The 23,357-nt window shown below is 39.6% G+C and overlaps 1 protein-coding gene across 6 annotated transcripts in view; it reads right to left on the reverse strand.

Annotated features, from left to right (window-relative positions):
• The window catches only part of LOC126868420 (RNA-binding protein Musashi homolog Rbp6), a 773,477-nt gene that overhangs the window by 438,325 nt on the left and 311,795 nt on the right, over positions 1-23,357 (reverse strand). For all 6 annotated transcript variants that reach the window (XM_050623813.1, XM_050623811.1, XM_050623809.1 and 3 more), the window contains exon 3: positions 4,646-4,727. In XM_050623813.1, coding sequence (XP_050479770.1) covers positions 4,646-4,727 — 82 coding nt within the window. The remainder of the gene's footprint in view (positions 1-4,645; positions 4,728-23,357) is intronic.

Raw genomic sequence — 23,357 nt, forward strand, 5'->3', positions numbered from 1 at the left:
GGATTTTCTGTCTGTCAGACTCGCCTCTGTAATTGTTGCTCGATTTCGTTTGCAGGTGAAAATGCCTGTTTTTGTTCGGTATGCAACGCAAAACGTCTAGACGAACTCGAGTCACAACGCTCGCAAGGTTACCGAGTCACGACGCAACAATTTCACTTGGAAACTTAACCAGAACTTCGGACAATTTGCATCAGCTGTTAAGATACAATTAGAGGGAAACTGTGCAAATTGCACAGGAGTCTGAATTAACAGAAAGCAACTATCTCGGTAGGAGTTCAAAGAATGAGCGAGCGAGCGACTGGTTTCGTCAAATCTTTGTTCTGTTGAAAATGATTTACTATCGGTGGAGACGTGTTTAATATTTAATATGTATTCGAATAATCTACAGTAAAGTAAATTATTTAATTATCAATATTGCAAAATAATAAACGTTGAAATATGAGCGAAATGTAAGAACGGCTAGTACAGGAATGCTGGTGTGGTAAAATCGAATAAACTCAAGGCATCCGTCGTTCCTTGCGCCGAGTCACGCAAAACTACGTAATGAATACGTTAATGCAGTGGTGATAAACGGCAAAAAACCATTCTGGTTCCGGCCAAAGTTCGCAGAAATGAAAAACAAAATGAAATTAGAGTTTGGAGGATTAACGATCACTTGCAAGCATTGAAATCTCCCAATATATTAGACGCAAAGTGTCGATGAAACGGATTTCAGGCTTAAACTAATTTTCAATTTAAATTTCAAATTTTAAGTATTCAAATGTAAATTAAAAATTCGAAATTATTTAACGTTTCATATCTTTAACAGTTCGCGCCAAATTTTCAGACGTTCGTAAACATGGCGACGAGCTAACGTCCCAGCTTCTCGACGATCGCGCGTAAACGAATTTCCAAACGTAAGAGTTTCAAGTGTATAAGGAGACGCGAAGATGTATTCGTTCGGAAGGCTCAATTATTTATAGACGTGCCAATCCTCAGCTTGTCAGTTACCCTTGCCTTTCCGCATTTACCGGTGTTCCCGATACGAGAAACAGGGCAGAAATTCTTGACGAGTTCACACATAGCAATGACGTCATCAATATCCCTGAGAAAACGACGGAGATTATTTTGGTTTTCCTGCGTCGGAGCGAATATTCGAGGATCTTTAGCAAGAAGCGAGGGAATCTTATTAAAACCATCGATAAATTTATATTGGTCTGTACAACACGCTATTAACTCTTCTCCCAGCTTGATCGTGTTTCCCAACTTCCACTATAACAGTGTATACATCAGTGTTTTTCCATTCATAAATTTTGTCGACTCGCTGACAACCGTACAGATTTACAATTTCCGCTCAATTCGCTTGAACGTTTTTATTCGACAGGTGTACTCGCGCGAGTCGTGCTTAATATTTCGCGACAAAATGCTGGCATCGAAAGGAGCAGCGGACATTTGTCACCACCGTGACGCATATGAACTGCAAATTATTCGCCACTTCTCGAATTAGAATACGGAATAATTATATAATAACGTTTTGGTTCTGGAGGCGGGCATGATCCTCCATCGTAGATTCAAAAGTTGAAATTCTTGTTCCTGAAAACTCGTAATTCTTTCATAGTTATGTGAGAAATGAATTGGCTATACCGATTTTCTATTTTTGCGGAAACGTTTAATCCTCAAATGGTTAGCAATATAATTGGCAATAATGCAAGTGATCCACGGCAGTTTGAAACAAATTATTCAGTGTTAGAGTAGTTTTATCTCTATATATATTTTATATTTTATACTCGTTGAATATATCATTGCTGGCCTTCAACGCGAGTAGAAATTAAATATCTCAAAATCAAGCCAATCTAACCCAAACCAATCGTGATCATCCATGACTTAATAATATTGAGAGTTAAATTTATCTCTTAATGTTAATTGTTAAAAAACCTCCTGTACAATCATTAATGAATTCTATGTTAAAACTGATAGTTCAGACAACGCACGCGTGCAAGCTCTATTTCGGCAACGCGGTGCATGGCATTAATAATGACACGTACTCTTATAGGCATCCAGCACGCGCCACGTATTCGAAGATGGTAGGGCCAGATGCGCTGGCCAAGAATAGACTTATCAGCCAGATAAATGTGACAACGAACGCGAAAGAGCTAGCTTTACCTGCGCGCACCGCCAACCGATCCCAGGCGCCCATTATTTCCTTTCGCTATCTACCGCAGATGCATCGCACTTACCAACTCGCCGCCCGCTGCACCAGATAGCTTCGCTCGCATCTGCGCGCACGCGGATTTCGTGTCCGTTATCCCTTTCCCGTATCTATCGTAAGACATCACAAACGGTCCGACCGTGCCGAAAATAGGTTATCAGCCTGCCTCGAAATTCGATTGTCAATTTCTACAAGATATTTGAGATCCATCGATAAATGTTCTTTTCTCAGTCGATTACAATTATATAAGAAAGTAAAAATGATTGAAAAGAAAGGAAGTTAATTTTACTTAATCACACTTATAATTATGGAATGAGACAAATATTTGATAACGTTGATAAAAGATCTTTTGGAAATAAGATATCGCCGGTATCGAAATGTGATGAAAAGTATGAAATATTTTCTATTTTATTTGTATTTTATTTAGGCGCATATTCAACAACAGTCAAGATTACTCGTTTATTTATGAAACAGCACATTAAATATGTAGCAAGGTTTTCGAGGAGGGAGCAAAATGTCTCAAAATGTTTCTAGTATGGCAATGCTTAAGCGGCACAATAAAAAATTTTAACACGTTTATATTTATATTATTCAAGCTTCGTGTCTCAGTTTAATTTCATTAAATTGCGATATATTATGACACAAAAGTCGTCAAAAACATGTTTTGATAGTAATCACATTGAAAAACGCCATTTGTACCCGCGTGGGTACAAATGACGCTCAGTGTATTAACAGTGTACTGGTTAATGGAATTATATATACAACAAGTTTGTTACTAACTTAAGATACGATCGTTACCATTACTGATGTTATACAATTAGAAATGAATATATACTATACACTTGTTGTATTTTTAACTTTGTGCCAACTTCGAGAAGGTTGCAATATATTTAATGTGCTGTTCAGGAAGTAAGTGAGTAACCTTAATAATTGTTACATATGTGCCTAAATAAAATACAGTTAAAGTAGAAATTATTTCGAAATAAGTAATAGTTTCTCAGCAAAAAATCTTTTATTTTAAATTTTTTAGTGATGCGATTAATATTAGAGCCAACGTAAAATGCCCTTCATTGTCATTAATAAAGCGGTAATTTGATTCTATCTATTTATTATTTATTTCTATTCTTAATTCTTATCAATGAATAAAAAATTACATGAACTGTACAATCATGCATGCGAATAAGGAATAAGTGAGCTCCGCGACCGATATTATATTTTAAATAATGATAGAGAAGGATATTTTTATAACGTAATACTGTGTCACACATTATTTCGCAATGAAAGTGCTTTATGGCCGAAAATCGAATCCGCAGAATGATGTTTTCTGCGACAAGCTGCTGCTTTGAAATTATCTCGATATCAATCCAATAATTGCAGAGCAATCACTGAACACAGCTAAATGAAATAAGTGAATAACAAATTTTCTGCAATAACAATACCTAACAATGAACAAATCGGAGAAATTTTGCAAACGAGTGCGTTCAGTGGACTGGACCTGGAAGATTTTTGCAAAAAATATAGTTTAATGAAGAAAGCAAATGCAAAAAAGTTTTGTAATAGGATCAACCAGATATGCCGTACATGATGCAAAAAGGACCTTTTCGATTGATCAAACCGTTTCAGAGCAATCGGCAAACATAGATATGAAAAAGAGAAAAGAAAAAAGAATATATATGTCGAATTGAGATACTTTCCTTCTTCTCCGAAATCGGTATAAAAACGACACAATTATTCTAGTTACTTTGTTTACTGAATGAATTAAATATTTCTAAAAGCAACATGGCATCATTGTTTCTTAGCATATAAATCTTCGCATTCAATTAATCATCGCTGTAGGCTGTTCGTATATCAACAAGTTTCGTGACAGCCTCTTTTCAATCATCTCCGAAGTGGCACAACCAATCATTATCTTATAATGTTATAAATCCATAGAAGCACCAACGGGCCTGGCATTCTGGCTACTAAGATCGTCGTTATCGCGGCTAATGACCGATCTGATGGCCCCAAGTCGTTCTTAACGAATACCGATATTATATATTCGCCGCTTGTTTAATCCGAGTTGCGATTAGCATAATGCGCAAGAATAGAACGCGGCACTCGGCTTGCATGTCTGCGGTCGAAAGGAAACGTGAACACGCGAACGCAGAACTGCGGGGTGCTTCTAATAAGGGGTCTAGAAATCCATGGTCGATCGTCAAACGCCCCCATAACTCAGGATCCGAAGGGTACCACGTTCCATAAAACTACGTCGAGATAAGCGATCGCGAATACTCGTATCGCTATTAAAAGGCAGGATATCCGTTGGATCGCTATCGCCATGCATAAAGACGCAAAGATACGAAGAAGTCCCTGGTCGATAAATTTTTGTAACTGATAAAGGAAGAATAAGGGGTAGAATAGGGATAGTTTCTGTTTTCAGGGAACGTTAAGGTGTTTCTTGAGCGGAATCTCGCTTACCTTGATCGTCGCGTAGTAGGATCTTTCATGACCATGACTTCTGTGATGTCCCCATACTTGGTGAAGTACTCTCTAAGACTTTCTGAAATCACAAAATGGTATCTTTGATTTCTTGCGTTTTGCTGAGTTTGATGATAAGGTGTTGAGGTGGAGTAATAAAATTTTGTTAGTGAACGTTATTCACATCGTTACTCGCATTATTATTCACGTTATCCATATTTTTATATATGAAAATTTATTGTTTTATTGCCGAGTCAAATGTCTATGGAACATTTTGGAAATTCTTATCGAGTTTGTAATCAGTAAAGTAAGGAGAAGTTGAAAGGAAATAAAACTATAGGTGGTTATTTTGGACTTCCATTTTTCACAGTAGCATATCATAATAATTACTTATTATGTCGAACGATAATTTCTTTACGGATTTTAAGTTCACTTACATTTTGATATTGTTTCGTACTTTATCATCATTCTGTTATTTTACGAAATGATGTAATTTTACATCAGTGGCAATCAATCACAGTTCATGAGATCGAAATACTCAGCATTCAATTACTTTCCTACTCACTTCGGTACTTTACCTTTTAAATAACATCAGAGTAAGCATCTTTCTTACGAATGATTAAAAAGAAGATACCAAAGATTTCTCGGTGAGTTGTTCGTTGCAGATGATTTATTACAGCGCGTTATCTTGGCGAAAGGAAGGGTCCATTTTCGGAACAGTCGAGTTCTGAGTCGAGTCGCCAATTACATAGAACATAATGAAACTACCAGACCATTTCGTGAATCATATGATACGAGGAGGATTTACGAGTGGCCGTTTCCTGTCGGTTATCGGCAACACCACGCTCGTTACTTTCAACGTAAAGAATAATTTTAGCAAATCAGTCGCTACGCCGGCTTTTCGTTGAGCCATCGTGAGGGCCATCGTGCAAACGTTGAACGCGAGGAACTGAAATTCAACGGTGAATAATCGCGAACCCCTTATCTACCTCGTTCCCCGTTTCAGAATCATAGCCGCTCTCGATGCAGGCTCTAGAGCTTTTGTGAATCAAACTAGAAACGATGAAGCACGCGAACCAAACCGTTGTACGCAAGGAAATGGACAACTGAATCCTGAGTGTTGAGTATTGTGAATCTCTTAGCGCGCACACAACGAAACTTGAAAGTCCAACGATATTGGTATTTGCGTTGAAAAGCGAATTCACGTAACTGGATTGATTTGATAGAAGATGATATTGCTACAGTAGGGGTTCCCTTATTTGTACAGCCATTATCCAAATACTCTAATATCTGAACGTTATATTATCCGAACATAATATTCTCCAGAATCTAATGCCTTTTTCCATTTCAAATATGTATATATTTTATTAGTGTTCGTACACAATGTATTCTTCTCTTTATTCGATTAAATGAATTCTGATTATAGGAATTTAATATGAAACTAATAGCATTCTAACTATCGGGACAATATGCGACGTACTTAAAAAGCTCGAAAGGGGTGTACGTACAACAGAATCAAAATACATGATGTTGGAAAAGCCACAATCACAGATATTAAAAGATAAAAGCATGATATTGAAAACTATCTAAAGCACGTAAATTGCTCGGATGTTGACAACAGTAAAAAAACAATCTTAGATATATTGATATAATGAAATAGTTTTGTTACGATAAAAACGATAATAAGGACGAATTTATATAAATGGAAACAACAAACAAAAATGGTAACGGAGAGGTGTTTTCTTAGGCTGGAGCATTCGTAGCATTCAAAAAAATTCGATGGTTCAAAGTACAAAAAGGATATAGCTCGATGCAGTTGTTTATGTTGCAAAAATGATGTGATTTAACAGTCAAAAAGATATGAAGTCCATAAATATTTAAAGAATCTGTCAATTAATCTTCGATATTCGAATAAATGAAATTTCATATCGGAAAAATGATTGTTCTATTAGCTGAACAGATTTGTCTCTCTATTAATTTGGATAAGGCAAGCTCTACTATACCTATATTTTTATAGTTTCGAGAAAATACTTGCGAAAAATAAAATTCTTAGAGCACAAGATTACAAAGTAAAAATGGCTTATTATTTCTTGTCAGAAGTGAGAAAAGATACGGAAGTTGCAAGTAAATTTTTATAGTCGATAAAGTGTCGCACATAATTTACAGTATAACACGGAAAGCCATTTACTGTTCTTTTGATATTGTACATCACTCTGCTCTATTTTTCTTGAAATATCGGTGTTGCACTTGACGAATCTTTGCGTCACTAGCTGATAAATTCTCGAACATTGGCGTTGCTATAAATTCCGAACTGGGCGAAAGTTTGGTATCAGATATTTCTTAATTACACGCTGCGGCTTAACTTGTCAAGTGTGCGCAATTAATTTTCTACGGTGTTAAGCTAAGCTAAAGCTCTCTCGTGAACGCACGCAGCATGTTCATAAATGACGTGGATTACGTTCGATACTGTCGACTTACATTGTTATCTATTAATTCTAATTAGCGTTAACGAACCTCGTCTTTCCGCTTGATTCGATGTCTCGTGGTATCGAAAACTGGAATTACATTGGAATTACTGAATGAATCAATATTTGAAGTCCCTTAATATACATATTATCAGACACCTACAGATACAGTATTTTAGAACACAAGAAACGATGTCATTAGATGATTTACAATACTTAGAAATTCAATTTTTACAAACTATAACCGACGTGAAATTGTAAAATTGTAAAGAGTTGTTATTGGTCGACTGAGAAATATTATTACTTAATAAATTATTGTACAAAGGTGCTCTAGAAATATTAATCTTCCATAAATAAAATACGTTACGAATATTTAATTCTTCGTCGACCAAAGTGAGTTTACTCATAAACGCGTTCATTCATTACCGACCTCAATCTTCCCTTCCATTAATCAAAATTTTCGCGACGGTTATCGTTAAAAGGTACGAAACGATAAATATGAAAACCATACTGCGCACTGGCCCTGATCGAAATCAAATAACGACTAATAATTTATAGCAGATTTAATCAATCCATGCGGTACGAGAGTTGCCGAACGCGGTGGCGGTCTACCCCCCTGACACAAGGGGCACCTTCTTGACCTCGTTTGCTGGTGTATATCAAAAGGGTGAACTCTGGCCGTGGGCCAACATGGACACACTCCAAATATATCTTACACCCTATCTAATTATACGCTATTTTATCCAGATCGCCGTGAAGACCTCGTAATGTTCGGTAGTTACTTGCCTATTCCGTCGCGAACGGTCTCCGTCTTCGATAAATTGCCGATCCGCCATCCTGATACTCCAGGAGGGACGTTATCCCGTATAGATTTCACCTATCTCTTCCTTAGCTTCTCCGTTCAATCGTGCGTGCAGCTACGTACCGTGCACAATAGAAAGACAGGAAAGAAGAAAGATTGAGGAAAGGTGGGATTCAATCTGTTTTCGAACAACCGATACTAAATCTGAGCTTTTCGTTACTCTTTTTTCGGTGAGAAAGTCTATTCGAGATATACACTTTAGAACACAATTAAGACCTAATGAGACCTCCTATTAAGATAATGTTTTTGGGGCAATGCTGAAAAAGTATTAAATTTCCCCTGCGGCTTTTCAGAAAGCACTCGTGCAACCTGTAATGAATTATCGTGGTGTCTTATTAAATTTGACTGTTATATTTTAGTGGGAGAAGAAAAGGGTGGCGAGTCCGAGGCTTTATATATATATATATATATATATATTTATATATATATAGAAGGGGAGAGGGAAAGGGAGAAAGAGAGAGAGAGAGAGAGAGAGAGAGAGAGTACGAGGAGGGATGGCAGAGTGGAGCGTTTATTGTTTATTCAGTAGATGGCGTTAATCAATGAATTATTGGTGTTCCTAGGTCATTAGCCGCTGAATACCACCTGTTTGGTAACGAGCTGTTCGCATAAATTACATCAACCTGCAGAATTAATTAGTAATACTTAATTAGTATTCTCGGAAAAATAAGGCGGGTCCCTCTTTGCCCGCGCCAGGTATTTCAAACGTTACTTTTATTTGCGCGCCACTAATGACGACGATATCCAGCAATTTCATGGCGCTTAATCATTCTTTTTATACGAACTTGAAAATCGTAATCGTATTTCATTAATGTATCCATTTTGCCAGCTTCGTTAACAATTGATCGAAAATCGAAATGATTTCTTCAAAATTATTTTTCAATAAATGGAAGAGAAACGTTATTCTTTTAAAACTAAGAAGAATTTTAGTTTAGAGCCTTCCTTTCCTTCTTAAATTTTGTTCCTTTAATTTCGTGCGTCATTTCGTTTAAGATATTCTAACGAAGAATTCTTATCGAAGAACTATCTGTCTCAATCGTTCTTTGAACTATGGAAATGTCGTTAAATCCAAGAAGCTGTGCCGCATTCGCTGATGCTACTTTAATTTGTCTCAGTGCGGATTGATGGAAGCAATTACGTCGTTCACGAAGAGACACTTTTAAAACGCTTCTGTGACTTACGAAAATTTACGGACGTCATTTTCTTAATTGTTCCTCAGAAGAAGTTATTTTTCACACGAGGATTCCCCAGCGATGCACTCTTTCTTACGTGACCCTATTCGACGCCATGAATCTCGAAAAGTGTCATTGCAATTCGTTCCCTGTCGGATATTGATACTTTTCAGTGAAATAAAACAACTTTGGATTTCTACTACCGGTCATCAGAAATTATTCTAATATCACTGAAAAATTTCAATATTTTTTACTTTTAATACATTTAATTACTTTATTACATTTAATATATTTGGAGCTTGATCCACAATTATACTATACGAGATTCGATATTTTTACTCTTTTCGAAAATTATAAACGATTTAATCGATTGCATACCGGCAATGCAATAATATTAATTGCCATGCATTTAGAGTTGCGAAACGTGCATTGGAAATGAATTTCAATAACACTTATCAGCAATAAATCACGCATGACAAATGAATTATTGCTTTATGTCACATAATACCTATGATTCCTTCTACAAAATCGCTCAAAACCTAACCCCATTTAATGTCAGTGACAATTAACGAATTCGAAAGTAGCTGAAATTCTAGAACATTGATCTGACGCTATTTTTCTTCAAAAAATATTACCACAATAATAATATTTGACGCTTTCACAGTTTTCATTAGACTTATTTAAAAAAGAGTTTCTGTACGAAATGTAAAATTATAACTTAGTATTACTTTATCAAACACGTGATGCGCAAGTAATTTAAATCTCTGTTGCTCGCACCTCTATTACAAATCCCGACAACTAAAACAAATCACAGCCTCCCTAAGCAGCAGAACACGGAAGCGTTCTATTCTCTGCGAATAACAGCGACAGGCATGCAAACTCTACGTAGATTTTACTCGGCATTCATGTACAATGTGTGCATATCAGTCACACATTGTCCCATTTCACTTGACATCGTCGGAATTATCCCCGTACACGCTTCTTCCAATAAATTCCATTTCCTAAAATACTACGTGTTTATGCGCCGCTCGAAATCAGTTCAAAGAATCTTCCTGTCAGATTTATTTTATGTTTAGTCAACTCTAGTGTGAAATTGAACCCCCTACCATAAAGAATGTGATTCCAAAGCATGTGAATTTTATCACATTGAATAAATCCGTTGAATGTCTCTGTTCTTTTAACATTTGGCTATTGGACGATCTCTTGGCGATCGTCGACTCCTTTTCTCATGTTCGATGCACTCGACTTGTCCAAAGATGAAAAGGGGCCACAAGTGTTTTTGACACGCGACACGTCCATGTAGCGATTGCAGTTTCGTCATGGTGACATTTTGCCGCGCGGAAAACGACTTAGAAGCGTTAATTCGACGCGTATTAGCGCTTCCACGGGAGTACGGCCAGTCAGCATAAATAACCCAGAGAGAAATCATCTTATTAGCGAAAACGAGACGAAGGGTACACGCTCGTCAACGACGATAGCGATGAACAAAGAGAGGAGACTGAGCGGAATATACGCGGCGAGGTGACGCAGCGAGAGTTAGATCCTTCGCTTGTAAGCGATTACAAGAGATAAAGTCAATCATGATGTACAATAGCACAGGACAAGATATAGCGAAATCGTAAATTTAACTATCGCGTAGCGGTATCGATGTCCCAGAGCTGTAGAATCATTGAGGGTAGTACATGATACTCTATTTTAAAGCTGAAGATATTTCATTTAGAAGCAGAAAAACTATTAGGATATCACTAATAAACCATTACTTGAACAAATTTGGATATGAAGTACAGTTAATGGAAAAGGAACATTTTCTTTAGAAGATACGTAGATTACCAATTTAAAAATTAAAAAGATTTTTGAACGTCATGTTAGAACATTTACAAAATTTTATATAGCAAATGATTCAGGAAACACATTCCATTCTTTCATACAATACACAATGGCAATTTGAAATCGAAGGTGCTTCCATAAAACGCCAATAATTCAAGTGCTTAATGTTAATAATGTTGCCATACTGCTGCTTTCAACTGTATCTATGTTAACTCTGTGTTAGAAATGCCTTTATGTGGCTTTGGTTAAAATTTCTGGTCTTTATGTGTTCATATTACGATCGATTGTTCTACTTTGACATCTAAAACTTTGACTATTGACTGATTTTACGACATCACTATAATGTGCTCTTTATTAAACTTCCATGAAGGACACATCTGGTGCGTTTAACCACGAGTTGTATTAATCCTGGTCTCGCGCATTCGATCGGATCTATCTTGTCTTTTGGAATTGGGATCCACGAAATCGTGATCGAGAGTAGAAGAGGATACAACACGAGCGAAAACGTAAATTCGCGGCTGGTTGGACGAGCCAAATGGTGCCAATTTACTCAAACTGCAGAATTATGCGAGAGGTAACGCGCCTCGAATATTTTAAGCTTCCGTCACGTGGATAAACGTCGAGTATTGTGCTAATTTTATAAATAGACAAGCTCTATCGAAAGGTAGTTATTCTCTCGTAGCTTTCGCTCGTATATGTAGACAGATGTTTGTACATCATTGCATATTTACGGTGAAACTCGTGTACAAACGTGCATTGCGCGAATTAACGACTACAGTTTACGTGGTGCTTCCTTTCATGCGAGGGTTTTCAATCTTGATGACATATCGTTTGTTGTTGCTGTTGGTTGCGTTTGTAGCTTGGAAAACAAGAGAGAAGAACTAAAGAGAACATTCTTTGCTTTAAACATCGTTATGTAAATTATATTATTAGAATTGTTTAATTGTAAGTGTATTAGGAGTTATCAAATTTGTTTTACGAAATAAAATAATATCACTTTGAGAATCTCGTGATGATAGATGAATGATTAGTCTGTACTTACTAATTTCGCAAAAATTTGGTAATTGAAATTGAGGTTATCAGTGAGGTAATTGTCTTTATTACTATTAATTATTATAATTATCACTAATTGATCAGAATTTAAAATATACATAAACAAAATATGGAAAGTCATTTGTAAGAACTATAGGAGAATAATAAATTAATATTTATGTGGTGACTGATGCTACTATAACACTGAATATAAGTACTTTATCATAAATTATGCTTTTAAATCAAATTTCAATAAATTTTCAAATATCGTTACTTTCTCGTAATACAAATATCAGTGAACAGCGTAGCAAAAAATTGAGAAATTATTGTTGAAAGTTTTTGCAGGCGTAAAGCGAAATTTCATATATCAGTCTCGTCTTCGATTCAATCTCCGTAACGGAATTGCTCTAAAACGGTCGCGTGTCGAATTCCCATTTCTCGCATCACCCATACCACCTTTCTCTCTTTGTCGGTACGATACAGAACGAATTACTTTGGCCGGAAAGTGCCTTTTCCGATTCTTGATCTTCGGCGTGCTCACAGCCCGTATGAAATAATTTAAGCTCTTTTTCGGAGGATCGCGGCGCAAAGGTTGCGCGGTGCGCTGAAATATTCAGATCCAAAGAAACTACCGTGTCTCTGGCTGCGGCGCGGCAGGTTGAGGCAACGTTACACGTTAGCAATCCTGCGGGAACTGGATCCGTCCAGAATGGATTTCCGCGCAGGTGCAGCGCGGCGCGGCTTTGTTCACCACGGAGTTTTTCTCTTATTAAAAAGCGGACGCTGCAATTCGCCGAACGACGGGGCCGACTTAAGGAAATTACGCGGCGCGGATTTGGATAAGGATAGTTTAATATTTCATGGCCAGAAACTGGGGATGCAGCCTGGGAAGACGTAAGGCTTCGCTCCGGGGAACCTTCATTTTGAGAGTGCTTGCTCTGAAATGTGGCGTTGGGCGAGTTTTATTTGGACCGTAGTTGTGAGACTGAGAGAGTGGTTTGAAAGATAGGAAGGAATTTTGTGCAGAGAAATGTATCTTAGATGCGGAGGCAAGTTGAAAAGAAACAATGGAGAAATACTTGGTATGGTTGATTAATTATTATCTCGAGAAGTCTTGATAGTAAAATGGTTGAGTAGAAAATCATTTTCACGTAATATTTTTATCTAATGTCTGCTAATTCAATAATGATAGTAGTAATCATGAAGTTCACAAAATTCTCAGACGTTAATTGGCACATAATTGGCATTATGCTGATTTAAATATCACGAGAAAAATATTAAGTTTCTACTTTTTACAACTTGTTAATGCCACTATTTTTCCCGGAAAATATAACAGCCGCAAAACGTAATAAGGAAATACATATCTCAGCAATTTCTCTGGCTATCAGCTTCAAATTGAGCAACGGAACACGGGAAACATTCCGCGTCCATTGGTACACAATAGGTGGAGCGAAGAAGAGGAGCGCTCGCGTTACTTCGTGTCTGCTCCGCGCCGAGTTGCAGTTATCAATTCAAGGGATCCCGAAAAGATTGCCCAGTGAATGAAATTCAGAATTACCATTCAGCTTGATAATGTGGCTCCCACAATCCTTCCATTCCTTCCTTCCTTCCTTCCTTCCTTCCTTCCTTCCTTCCTTCCTTCCCTCTTTCCCTCCTTCTTTTTTGCCTGTTTGGTAGCCTTTACTCGCCCAAAAGATCTTCCGTCTCGCATCATAGAGCCCGCTGCTACGTGAAATCGAGTCCTCAGAACATATTGGTCGGTACTGTCGAGGAGCTGCAGCCTCTGCTGTCGGGGTGATAGTGAATAGAAGAAAAAGGAATGCCGGGGCGGTGGGTTTCATTCAAATGAGATCCAAGCTGAAGAAGTAACCGAAGGAAGGGTTGCGTGCGCAAGGGAGGGCAATAGCATAGAGACAGCATAGCTGCCTAGAAGGTAAGAAGACCGAAGAAAAGAAGGGGGATAAAAAAGAGAGATGGCAAGCGTTGGTCTCCTCGAGTGTTTTTCTATTCAGAGCGGACTCGTATAAAGTTCTATATACTGAGTTCTATCCCATTCTATAGCAGAAACGTGGATACCCTAGAAGAGTAGGGATAGAAGACGAAGGAAGAGGTGCAGGGGGAATGGTTCTCCCATCCCAGAGCGTCGTTCATTGAAACGAATGGTCTTATCTACATCTTCCCCTTCATCCTTTTGTCTTCTCTTTTTCTCACTCGTTCTCTTTCTACTTCCCTATCCTTGCAATTTCACATCTCTTTTTCTTTGCTCCTTCCTCCCCTTTCCTTTCCTTTAGTCGTTCTCCTCATGACCCTTGAACGCCTTCGTCCTTCTTGATCTTCCTTCTCCCTACTTTCCACTTCTCCCTCTCTTCGCAAGTCGTTGCATCTCGACGTCTCCCGCGAATCCGCCAGGATTACTTATCTCTCAGTAAAGGACGCTCAAGGCTCAACCTAAAGCATCATTTGAATAAACGCGAAGTTACTGCGCCGTGTTCCGAGCTCCGCTAGGCGGTCGGCACAGAGAACGGATAGGTAAATAGATGGATAGGCAGAGGTGAACGAATGTGCCAACGCTCTGTATTAATGGCTCGAGATGTCTCTACGTTGAAAAGGGACGTGTCACTTTTTGTTACTGCGAGAGGAAAATCGTCGTTGCTATCGGTAAAATTTCTTCGACGATGAATCACGTGATTGGACGACAATGTTGCGAGATTAATTTTATCACGGGGAAATTCGTAGCTTGGAAACGAAACAAGCATTGAACAGAGATGTATATTATGATTAGAACAAAATTTCTATCAACCATATCAAACGAAATACTGTTCCATTGTATCCTTCAATACGAGTTAATTCTTCTGTACTTTTAACTTGCTGAATTTAAATGCTATAATTACTACATATATATATACACACAAAATACTTAAGAAACAATCAAGGCAACACATTTTTTCTCTTTTCCAAGAATTCGAAGTACGAAATAGCATCTTAGCGTTACCCAAAATATTTATTAGACAAATACAGATACGTTGGAATACCTTTTGCATCCACGGCATTTGACAAATAGGACCGATGACCAACCTATAAATCTTTCATCCACTCTCAGCTGAGTCTTGCAAAAGCATATGATGAAGCAATTTTAAGCAATAACAAGAAACCGTGGATCGAAGTGGCACGCATCAAGAGAAGTAAAGTTCGATGAAGTCGAATCACAGCCTTCCTTGGTGACAAAGTTCAACAAACTCGACTGTGAGTTGCTGGACGGGCAGGCATGCGACGTTTCGTCGAGTTGTCCGTGGTGGAAGACAGCAATTACCCGACGACGCCTGAGTGTCGTGTACACCGAATAAACAAATAAACATTGCCTCGTTGGCCGGACCAAGAACGCGTGCAGAGTCAGTCTGACACCCTATCCGTTCACCTCGAGCTATATCGCTCGAGATGAGCAGGAGGCGACGAAGAAAGGGACTCTATAGGGTGGCCAGGGGCGTGCAGGGTAGGTAAGAAGAGGTTTCACGTTGCTCTCGTTCGCGTGCCGGTCTATTTTGGCGAATACACAGCATCCCAAAGAGACCATGCTACGTATACTCGTCGGTTTTCACGGGCCGTGCCATTAACGGTGGCGTAAGAATAAACTTAGGACAATCCAGCGTTCGACCACGTCATCGCGCGAAACCAATCCCTGAAATTTCGCCTGGTTTATCTCGTCTGGATTTGGTTTATCGGCGATTTGATGCAATAATATAGCAATAAAGGTATTGCGGTTAAAGTCATTGGCAATTAGAGTTATTAGTTATTAGAAATTTATTAAAGGTTTTAGAGATCTTTTCCTATGCTACTTGGCATTTCCGTCAAACGTCATCGATTACATTGATAAACGTATGTGTTGAGGATATAAGAGTATCCCAGGTTTACGATATGGACACGTCGGCAACTTAATTAGCATTTTAAGCGCTCGGCGAGTCCGTTCAATAGCAAATGATGTATTATAAACTTCGGCATCACATGAGAATTCGACAATAGACCTCTGGACGATGTCGCTAACGGGACGTTACGATATGCACCCTCCACCAGGTGTGTGTGGATTGGTCGAGGATAGATAGTGCGAAATAACGAAAGCGAAATATTGCTGTCGCAGTCCGTCAAATATATTTTGAATAAATAAATAAATAAATTTACAGCCGTACACGTGAGTCGTTAGTACTAAATATAAATCGCGGAATAAATACTTGTTATTGTTCGTCGCGTAACTCGATAAATACTCGGAGATAGATACACTTCGATACTCGTTGATACTCGTTGATACTCTTCGATACTGTTCGATACTCTTCAATACTCTTCGATATTAAATCGCTCGCGATCGCGTCCGTTTATTTATACTGGTCGGGTGAGAACCGGAAAATTCGAATTTGTCTACGTTTGACGGTTGCACGTATCGGCGACATTGTTTTGCCCGGAGTTTATTTGTTCTTACATTACTTGTAACCTAACGGTCTTGATACTCCGAGGCAAAACAACAACATGATTTGAATTGTGTTCTGACTCATGTGCCGCTACATATGCACATGACGCACAACTTGGACGGACATATATTTCCACTTCACAGAAAACATTGACGAAAACACACGCTCTAGACTGACACCTAGAATATAAGCACCAGGCGCTTTGAGCATAAGACACACTTGCAAACACACTTCAAGATACGTTTCAAGAGACACTTCAAAAGAGACTTCAAAGTAAACGCCATTTCAAAATCACAATCATTCTAGAAGACTTCAAAATCATAATCATATTAACACTTCAAAATGGGCATTCACCAAAATCAGAATCTACTACTAATACTAGAACTCTTAATCAACCTTCCATCTTGAGTGTCAATATCGCCCAAGGTTCGCGATCTTAACCGAACAGTTACACAACAGTACGATTTAAATGAATTTAACCAAAAGATCAGGAAGCAGTGGGACAACTAGACGCAAGTCTTGCACTACTTCCTAGAAACGAAATTATTATTTTTGAATATTACCAGGTTAAAGGCGAGTCGATGAAAGAAACGATATTCATGTTACATCAAAGATACATGACGGAGGCAAATCCTCGACGAGCAGGTCCCCGCCGGATCAAATGTGCATCAATCACCATCTCTAAAATTCACGGAGAAAGAAAAACCCAGGCGAACTCGGTTTGGGGTCGTTCAAAGCGAGGGTACCGTTGAGGTTGGATCGATGGAATTTAAAATAAAAAGAAGTGGAGGTTCCTCGCTAATATTGGTAATGGTAGAAAATTGCGAGCAACCAGACACCGCAAGAAGATAAAAGCATTCGCGTGTGCTTTATGCTCCGCGGGCTTTTGGTGTACCACCGAGGAAGACGTATTAGTTAGTCGTTTTCCTCGAGGGCCGATCTGCATAGCGGCGATACGAGGGGAGAGGGTGGTTAAAGGGAAGATGGCAGAGAGGGGAACAGCGACGAAGGGGGTTGCTTGATTTCGTAGGCGCATATAGGCTGGAACGTAGTAACGTAGGAGGGATGACAGAACCTGGAGCTTACCTGGCCGCGAGCCAACCCCACTCCTAGAACTCGTGATAGTGCATAGTCGGTGCATAGTGAGAGTGCATAGTCGGTGCATAGTGAGAGTGCATAGTCGGTACATAGTGGGTACCCGGTCTCTGCCCCACCACTCAGTCGCATGGGTGCCCGCATTGCAGCTATGGCCCACCATCCTAATGATGGCAACCACGCAGGTACAAATCTACCCACCCCTTTAGGCGTTCGCTCGTTCTATCTCTCTGTTCTACCGTTCCTCTAACGAGTATTTCTATCTTTATCTTACCCACGCCGTGCCGTTAGTCGCGCGATTTTCTGCTGACACTTTGCCCTGATACCGCTCTTTTGCGCCACGACACTTCCGCTTTCGTTGATCGAGCCCCTCGTGCGCTTCCACCACCTTTCCATCATCGTTCACCCTATCTAGTGCGCTTTTTCGGTTCGTCCACAGCCTTCATATAGCATCGTTCCCCTTTTACGAACGTTCGCCATCTCTACATCTATATATTTGTCCATTCGCCACCCCTATTCGCGTCTGTTTCGCGGTTAACCCATTTTCCGATGCATTTTGCTCCTCTCGCGGTGTAAAACGTTGATGAATACCTATGATCGAATAGACTTGGCATCGGCGATTCCACAATTGCGCTCTTAAACTAAGCCAATGAATAGCGGTCGCGCATTGATCAGATATGTATTAAATGGTTCGATGTACCTACCATTGGTGAAATAAGATATTCTATTTCTTTTCATCGATGGAATATCCAATCTCAATTTCTTTAACATTCTTACGATTTCATATCCTCCATCTCTTTCCCTTTGTACAAATTCATTCGCGTAACAGAGAAAACAGAACGATCCGCGGAAATTCTTCGACGTAGCATAAAATTAAACAAAAGGCACACGAAATTAAAGAAGACAAACGACCAGCTAAATCTTTCACGTAGCCAATCAAGAGGATGCACCTGCCAGCTGATAAATCTGAATTAAATTTCTCTAATCGTGGATTTTTTCCTCCGATGGAAGCGCGCCGGGGCGGCCGAACTTCGTCCTATCGACTCCGTGGACTTTAGGAAAGGAGTCCGTCGAAAAAAGAAGAATGGGGGAGAAAAAAAAGGAGTCAAAGGAAACGGAAGCGGGAGAATAGAAAAGAGAAACGCGGAGGAACGGAAGAGAAACGGTACGAAGATTTCATTCTTGTTACTCGTGGCGACATCTTTAATTCATCGAATGCGGATTGCGGGCTGAATCCTTGATGAGCTTTATTCCACATCCGCGCGCTCGAACTATTGGATCCGATGAGAGATTCTCATACGATAATACTCGACGCTAAGCCACTGTTCCACGTCTCACTTATACGGTCCTCGCCAGCCTTTCTTCTCCTTTCCCTCTGTCTTCCCTTTTTCCCGGTGATCTGGCACCTTCAGCGCATCGGCTTCGAGTTAAGAAGCTCCCGACCGAGTTTTCTCGACTTCTTCCACGATCCCCTATCCTCGATTCGACTCGAGGAATGCTCGCTTTCCAGCCGAACGCGGACGTCTCGCTCCAATCTCGGACCCTCAATCCTTCCTCGTTTTCTCGCGGGAAATCGCGCGGAAAACTAGCCAGTAAAGATCCTCTGGTGCACGTTTCCATCGGGATACGTCCCTCTCCTTTTCTTTCTCTTTCTGTTCGTCTTGTCTATTTTATGTAGCCGGACACTATTAAGGGGCCACGTCGTCCTACCTTCCGATGGAAACTCCGTCACGTTATATTCTGGTGAATAATAGTACTTTCTAGAATCGTTCAAGATAGACGACGGAGGATTGAAATCCTTGGGAAATCATCGATATTGTATGGAACTTGAAACCGTTCGTAAATGCGCAATTATCTACAGGATCTTCTTTGACTTGAGTCCTCTTTTCTTTGTAAGATGGGTATTTTTGTGTGACGTGGTTTTGGTTATCTTTAGTTTCCATAATAATAAGTATTATTGCGGTATAACTGGAATGGCAGGAGTCGGTCAACAATGAATAATTAATGAGACAGGAATAGATAGTAGAAATAGATAGGAGTGGCAGGTTTAATGTCTGACGCTGAATTTGGGCCGAAGCGATGTTCTGTAGTTTATACCGTTTGTTATTATATCAAAAATCGAGTTCATACAATCGTGTTGTAATTTTAAACTAGGGACGATTTTAACGGATTTGTAATTCACAAAATCGCTCGTTAAATTGCGAACGTCAATATGCATATTTTTATTTGAGCTCTACTTCATCATCGATAAACGTAAAAATATAAATCTGCATAAATATCCAAAATCTATCGATCAGAATTTCTATTGGGGATGAAATTACGTTGTATACATTGCAAACAAAATATTTTCCATCATCTAGAAATCGTCCTTCACCCATCGCAGCCATTCGTTTCATCAATTCATGAAAACAACACAAACCGTATTCAATATTCATAAAATTATTATATCATTCCTCATCATCGTGTATACGGTTTTTATTATCGAATCATATCACGGTTCACCGTGGACAAAAGAGTTTCACCCCTTGTTTCGATCCGGGGAATTTTATAGAGCCGAGCAATTTAACTCTTTCGCGTGGTCGATTACAGATTAAAATCGAAACAACGAGAACGTTCGTTGATCGGATCCGTCTACCGATAAAAGCACGACAAAAGAACGATCCTACCTGAACTCCGGCTCGGCAATATTTCCCAATTTATTTGACCGGCCAACAATCTCGCTTCGTTCGCATATTCCTGTTCACGAAAGAATAAACGAATTATTACAAAACAATGCAATGTTTGTGCATGCCAGTGAATCATTTGACTTCGAAACTTGCGCACGCGGAACCGTACAACGACCGATGTAACAAAAAAACCACGACATACATCGTAACAGACACTGACTGGTTCATTGTCGACAAATCTTGTTTCACCCAATCCACTCCAAAACACTACATCGCTGCTAGAAAACAAAGAGAATGACGTGTGACTAAAGCCTAGTGAAACATCGAACGTTTAATTCGGCGATCGGAAGCGCACCGATTAAAATTCGTCGTTTTGCGATTCACACACTCGTTCTTTATATTTCCTTCTTTATGCGGTAGAAATAGAATGGCGGCAATAATAATGACAGAAAATCGTGAAGAAGATCGGCAACGATTCACGATTGAAGTAAGATAAGCGAACGACGTATAACCGGGGGAATAAGCGATTTCTGCCGATACACCGGATTCGATGGCCGTGAATGTGAACGAGAGAAATAGGAACGGAGGACTTCCGCAGGATATCTCCGCGGCAGCGATATTATGGCCGTCCCGGCCGTGGAAATATCCGAGTTTCTAGCGTCGAGCGTTTTTCGATTTCCAACACCGTGAATGAACCCCGATAGAGAGACCCCTAACCCGACGATCCCTCGAGAAGCCGAGGGGAAGAGAGATCCAACGTGATCGTTTCGATAGTCGGAGTGTGTCTCGCTTAAATTCTCCGGGAATCGACGATGGTTCGTACGATCGTGCGGATTCCGTTTCTCTTCCTCTCCTATTTCCTCGCAGCGACCGCGGTTTCATTTTCAATGGCGCGATACGATATTAGCCGCGTAACCGGCTTCGAAACCGAGGGAACAGAGGATTGGTTAGCGACATCGAGGGGCGAAAGGGAAAGGGGAAAGAGGCGAAAAGTAGAAAAGGGCGCATACGGCAGCCGCGATTGTAAAGAAAGTCTCCGCACTCAAGGCTGGGTTTAATAATTCAAATCTCTCAGTACTCGAAAAATTGAATTTAATAATTCAATCCAATAGGAAAGCCCGAACTGTTACGAGCCGCGGAGACCACTCGACCGACAGAACCCGATCAAAAATGCAATATCCAGGCTCGATTTCTTAATCCGATTTAACCGGACGCACGCTTCGTTTTTATTCGCGTTTTCCGCGCCACCCGTTCTCACTCACCCTCTTCCGGTCGTTCATTCTGCGTGTGTTACTGTTCATCCGTCGAATAGTCGAATTCGTAACGACCACACGGTTGTAATTCAACAATTCGGTGTATCAAGCTGGTTAGTTTGGTTAAAATTGTTCTGCCAACTGCAATTCGATCTTGGATTTTTTTTAGGGATTACAACAACTGCTAATTGGTGATCTGTTCTAGGCGAATGAAAGCTACGAATTGAGCCAGGGCTTTTTCGTTTTAACGAAATAAACAGAGATAGTGTAATAATTAAAAATATAAATGATTTGCGACTGCTTCGTTTTTATGACACCGAGCCTTGAATTATAATTTCGACCTTTTAATTCATAGTACCCATAATTGAAATCATACCAATTTCACACGATCAAAGTTCAATAGAAGATATATCAATCTGCATATTAAAACCTTTGTCACGTGCTATTAACAAACACGGCGATGGACTATTATTGTAAATTCGCCAATTCTACTATTCGTTCCAACTTGATATATCCACAAACGCAAAACCGGCTATTTCGATTAGTATACGATATCACCAACTACTATATCATGGTATCGTTACAAAATTCAATTTATCGTTACAACGCGATACATGTCACATGGGATACTCGTCAACGTTTCAACGAGCAGATACACGTTTCCACGGGTATACATCTTCATTGTGCGATATTTCTCGAAACACGGGCTGGTTTCACTAGCATTAATGGGTCGTGCAGACATTCGTATCGATACGGTCGAATTAAACCGACGTTTTGACGTCACCGATACATTGAATTCAACGAGACCGGACGGTCGGGGTTAACGGAGGTTAACTCGAGCATCTACGCACAGGCTCTGCTGAGTAATCTTTTCCCGTGTTTCCCTCCGCTTCCCTCTACATCGCTGTTCATCCTTAACATCGATATCTGGATCGCGTACTCCAGGGGCCCTGGATATAGAATCAGGATCTGTTCCATCATGTATTCGAGTTACCTTCATCGCGCTCCAGAGACGTAGTTCTACAGACAAATACTTCGTTCTAATACTATGGCAATCTCGACGGGATTATCGTTATGTTTAAGAAAAAATGTCAGAGCTTAAATTACGCACCTTCGATTGCCTTTACTCTTCAATGGTGCAGCTTTGGCAATATTGATAACATATCTATAGATTATCCATAGATATCCGTCTAATCAAAGATTGATAATCTTTGATCCAGACAAAAATAATTCCAACAATTTAACAAATGCTAATAGATTGTTTACCTTTATTTTTTCAAACGAAAAGTCGTAAATATTTAAAAATAAATATATGAGATATTTCATTCACAGTTTCGCGCGAATGAAATTTTATCGCAAAATAACTCAGTGGTGAATACAAAGGGCACCTAAAATCGAGCCGATTATGATTCGGGATATCGAATATCTCGATTCGTATAACCCGAACAACCTTACATGATAAGCTAGAACTTTTCGAACAAATAATTCTTCAATTAACTTAAGCGGCCTATAAAATTCGATTCCATTCGCTGTAACCGAAAAAGGAACCGCTTGGGAAGCGATCGCAGGGCCAAATTCAAAGTACGAACGAGCGACCGATAGAAGCTCGGATATCTCCCCCATTTCCATCCGGCGGTATGAAATTTTCAAGTCAAATTTATCACGGTAATCGCCCGAAGTCTGTCTCCCCTCGCGCGATCACGTTGGTTCGCAGGGTGGAACAATCGTCGACCGTCATCCCACCGGTATCCAATATAAATTTCCATTCACGGAATATCCGTCGAACACGAAGCTGCGGATTCAATGAATTCGTTGCGAAACGATATCGTGAAACGAGCTTGGTCGCATCACGTGTACGTTCCACTAGAGAGAAAGAGAGATGG

Source organism: Bombus huntii, chromosome 8 (assembly GCF_024542735.1).
Source record: "Bombus huntii isolate Logan2020A chromosome 8, iyBomHunt1.1, whole genome shotgun sequence".
NCBI lineage: Eukaryota > Metazoa > Arthropoda > Insecta > Hymenoptera > Apidae > Bombus > Bombus huntii.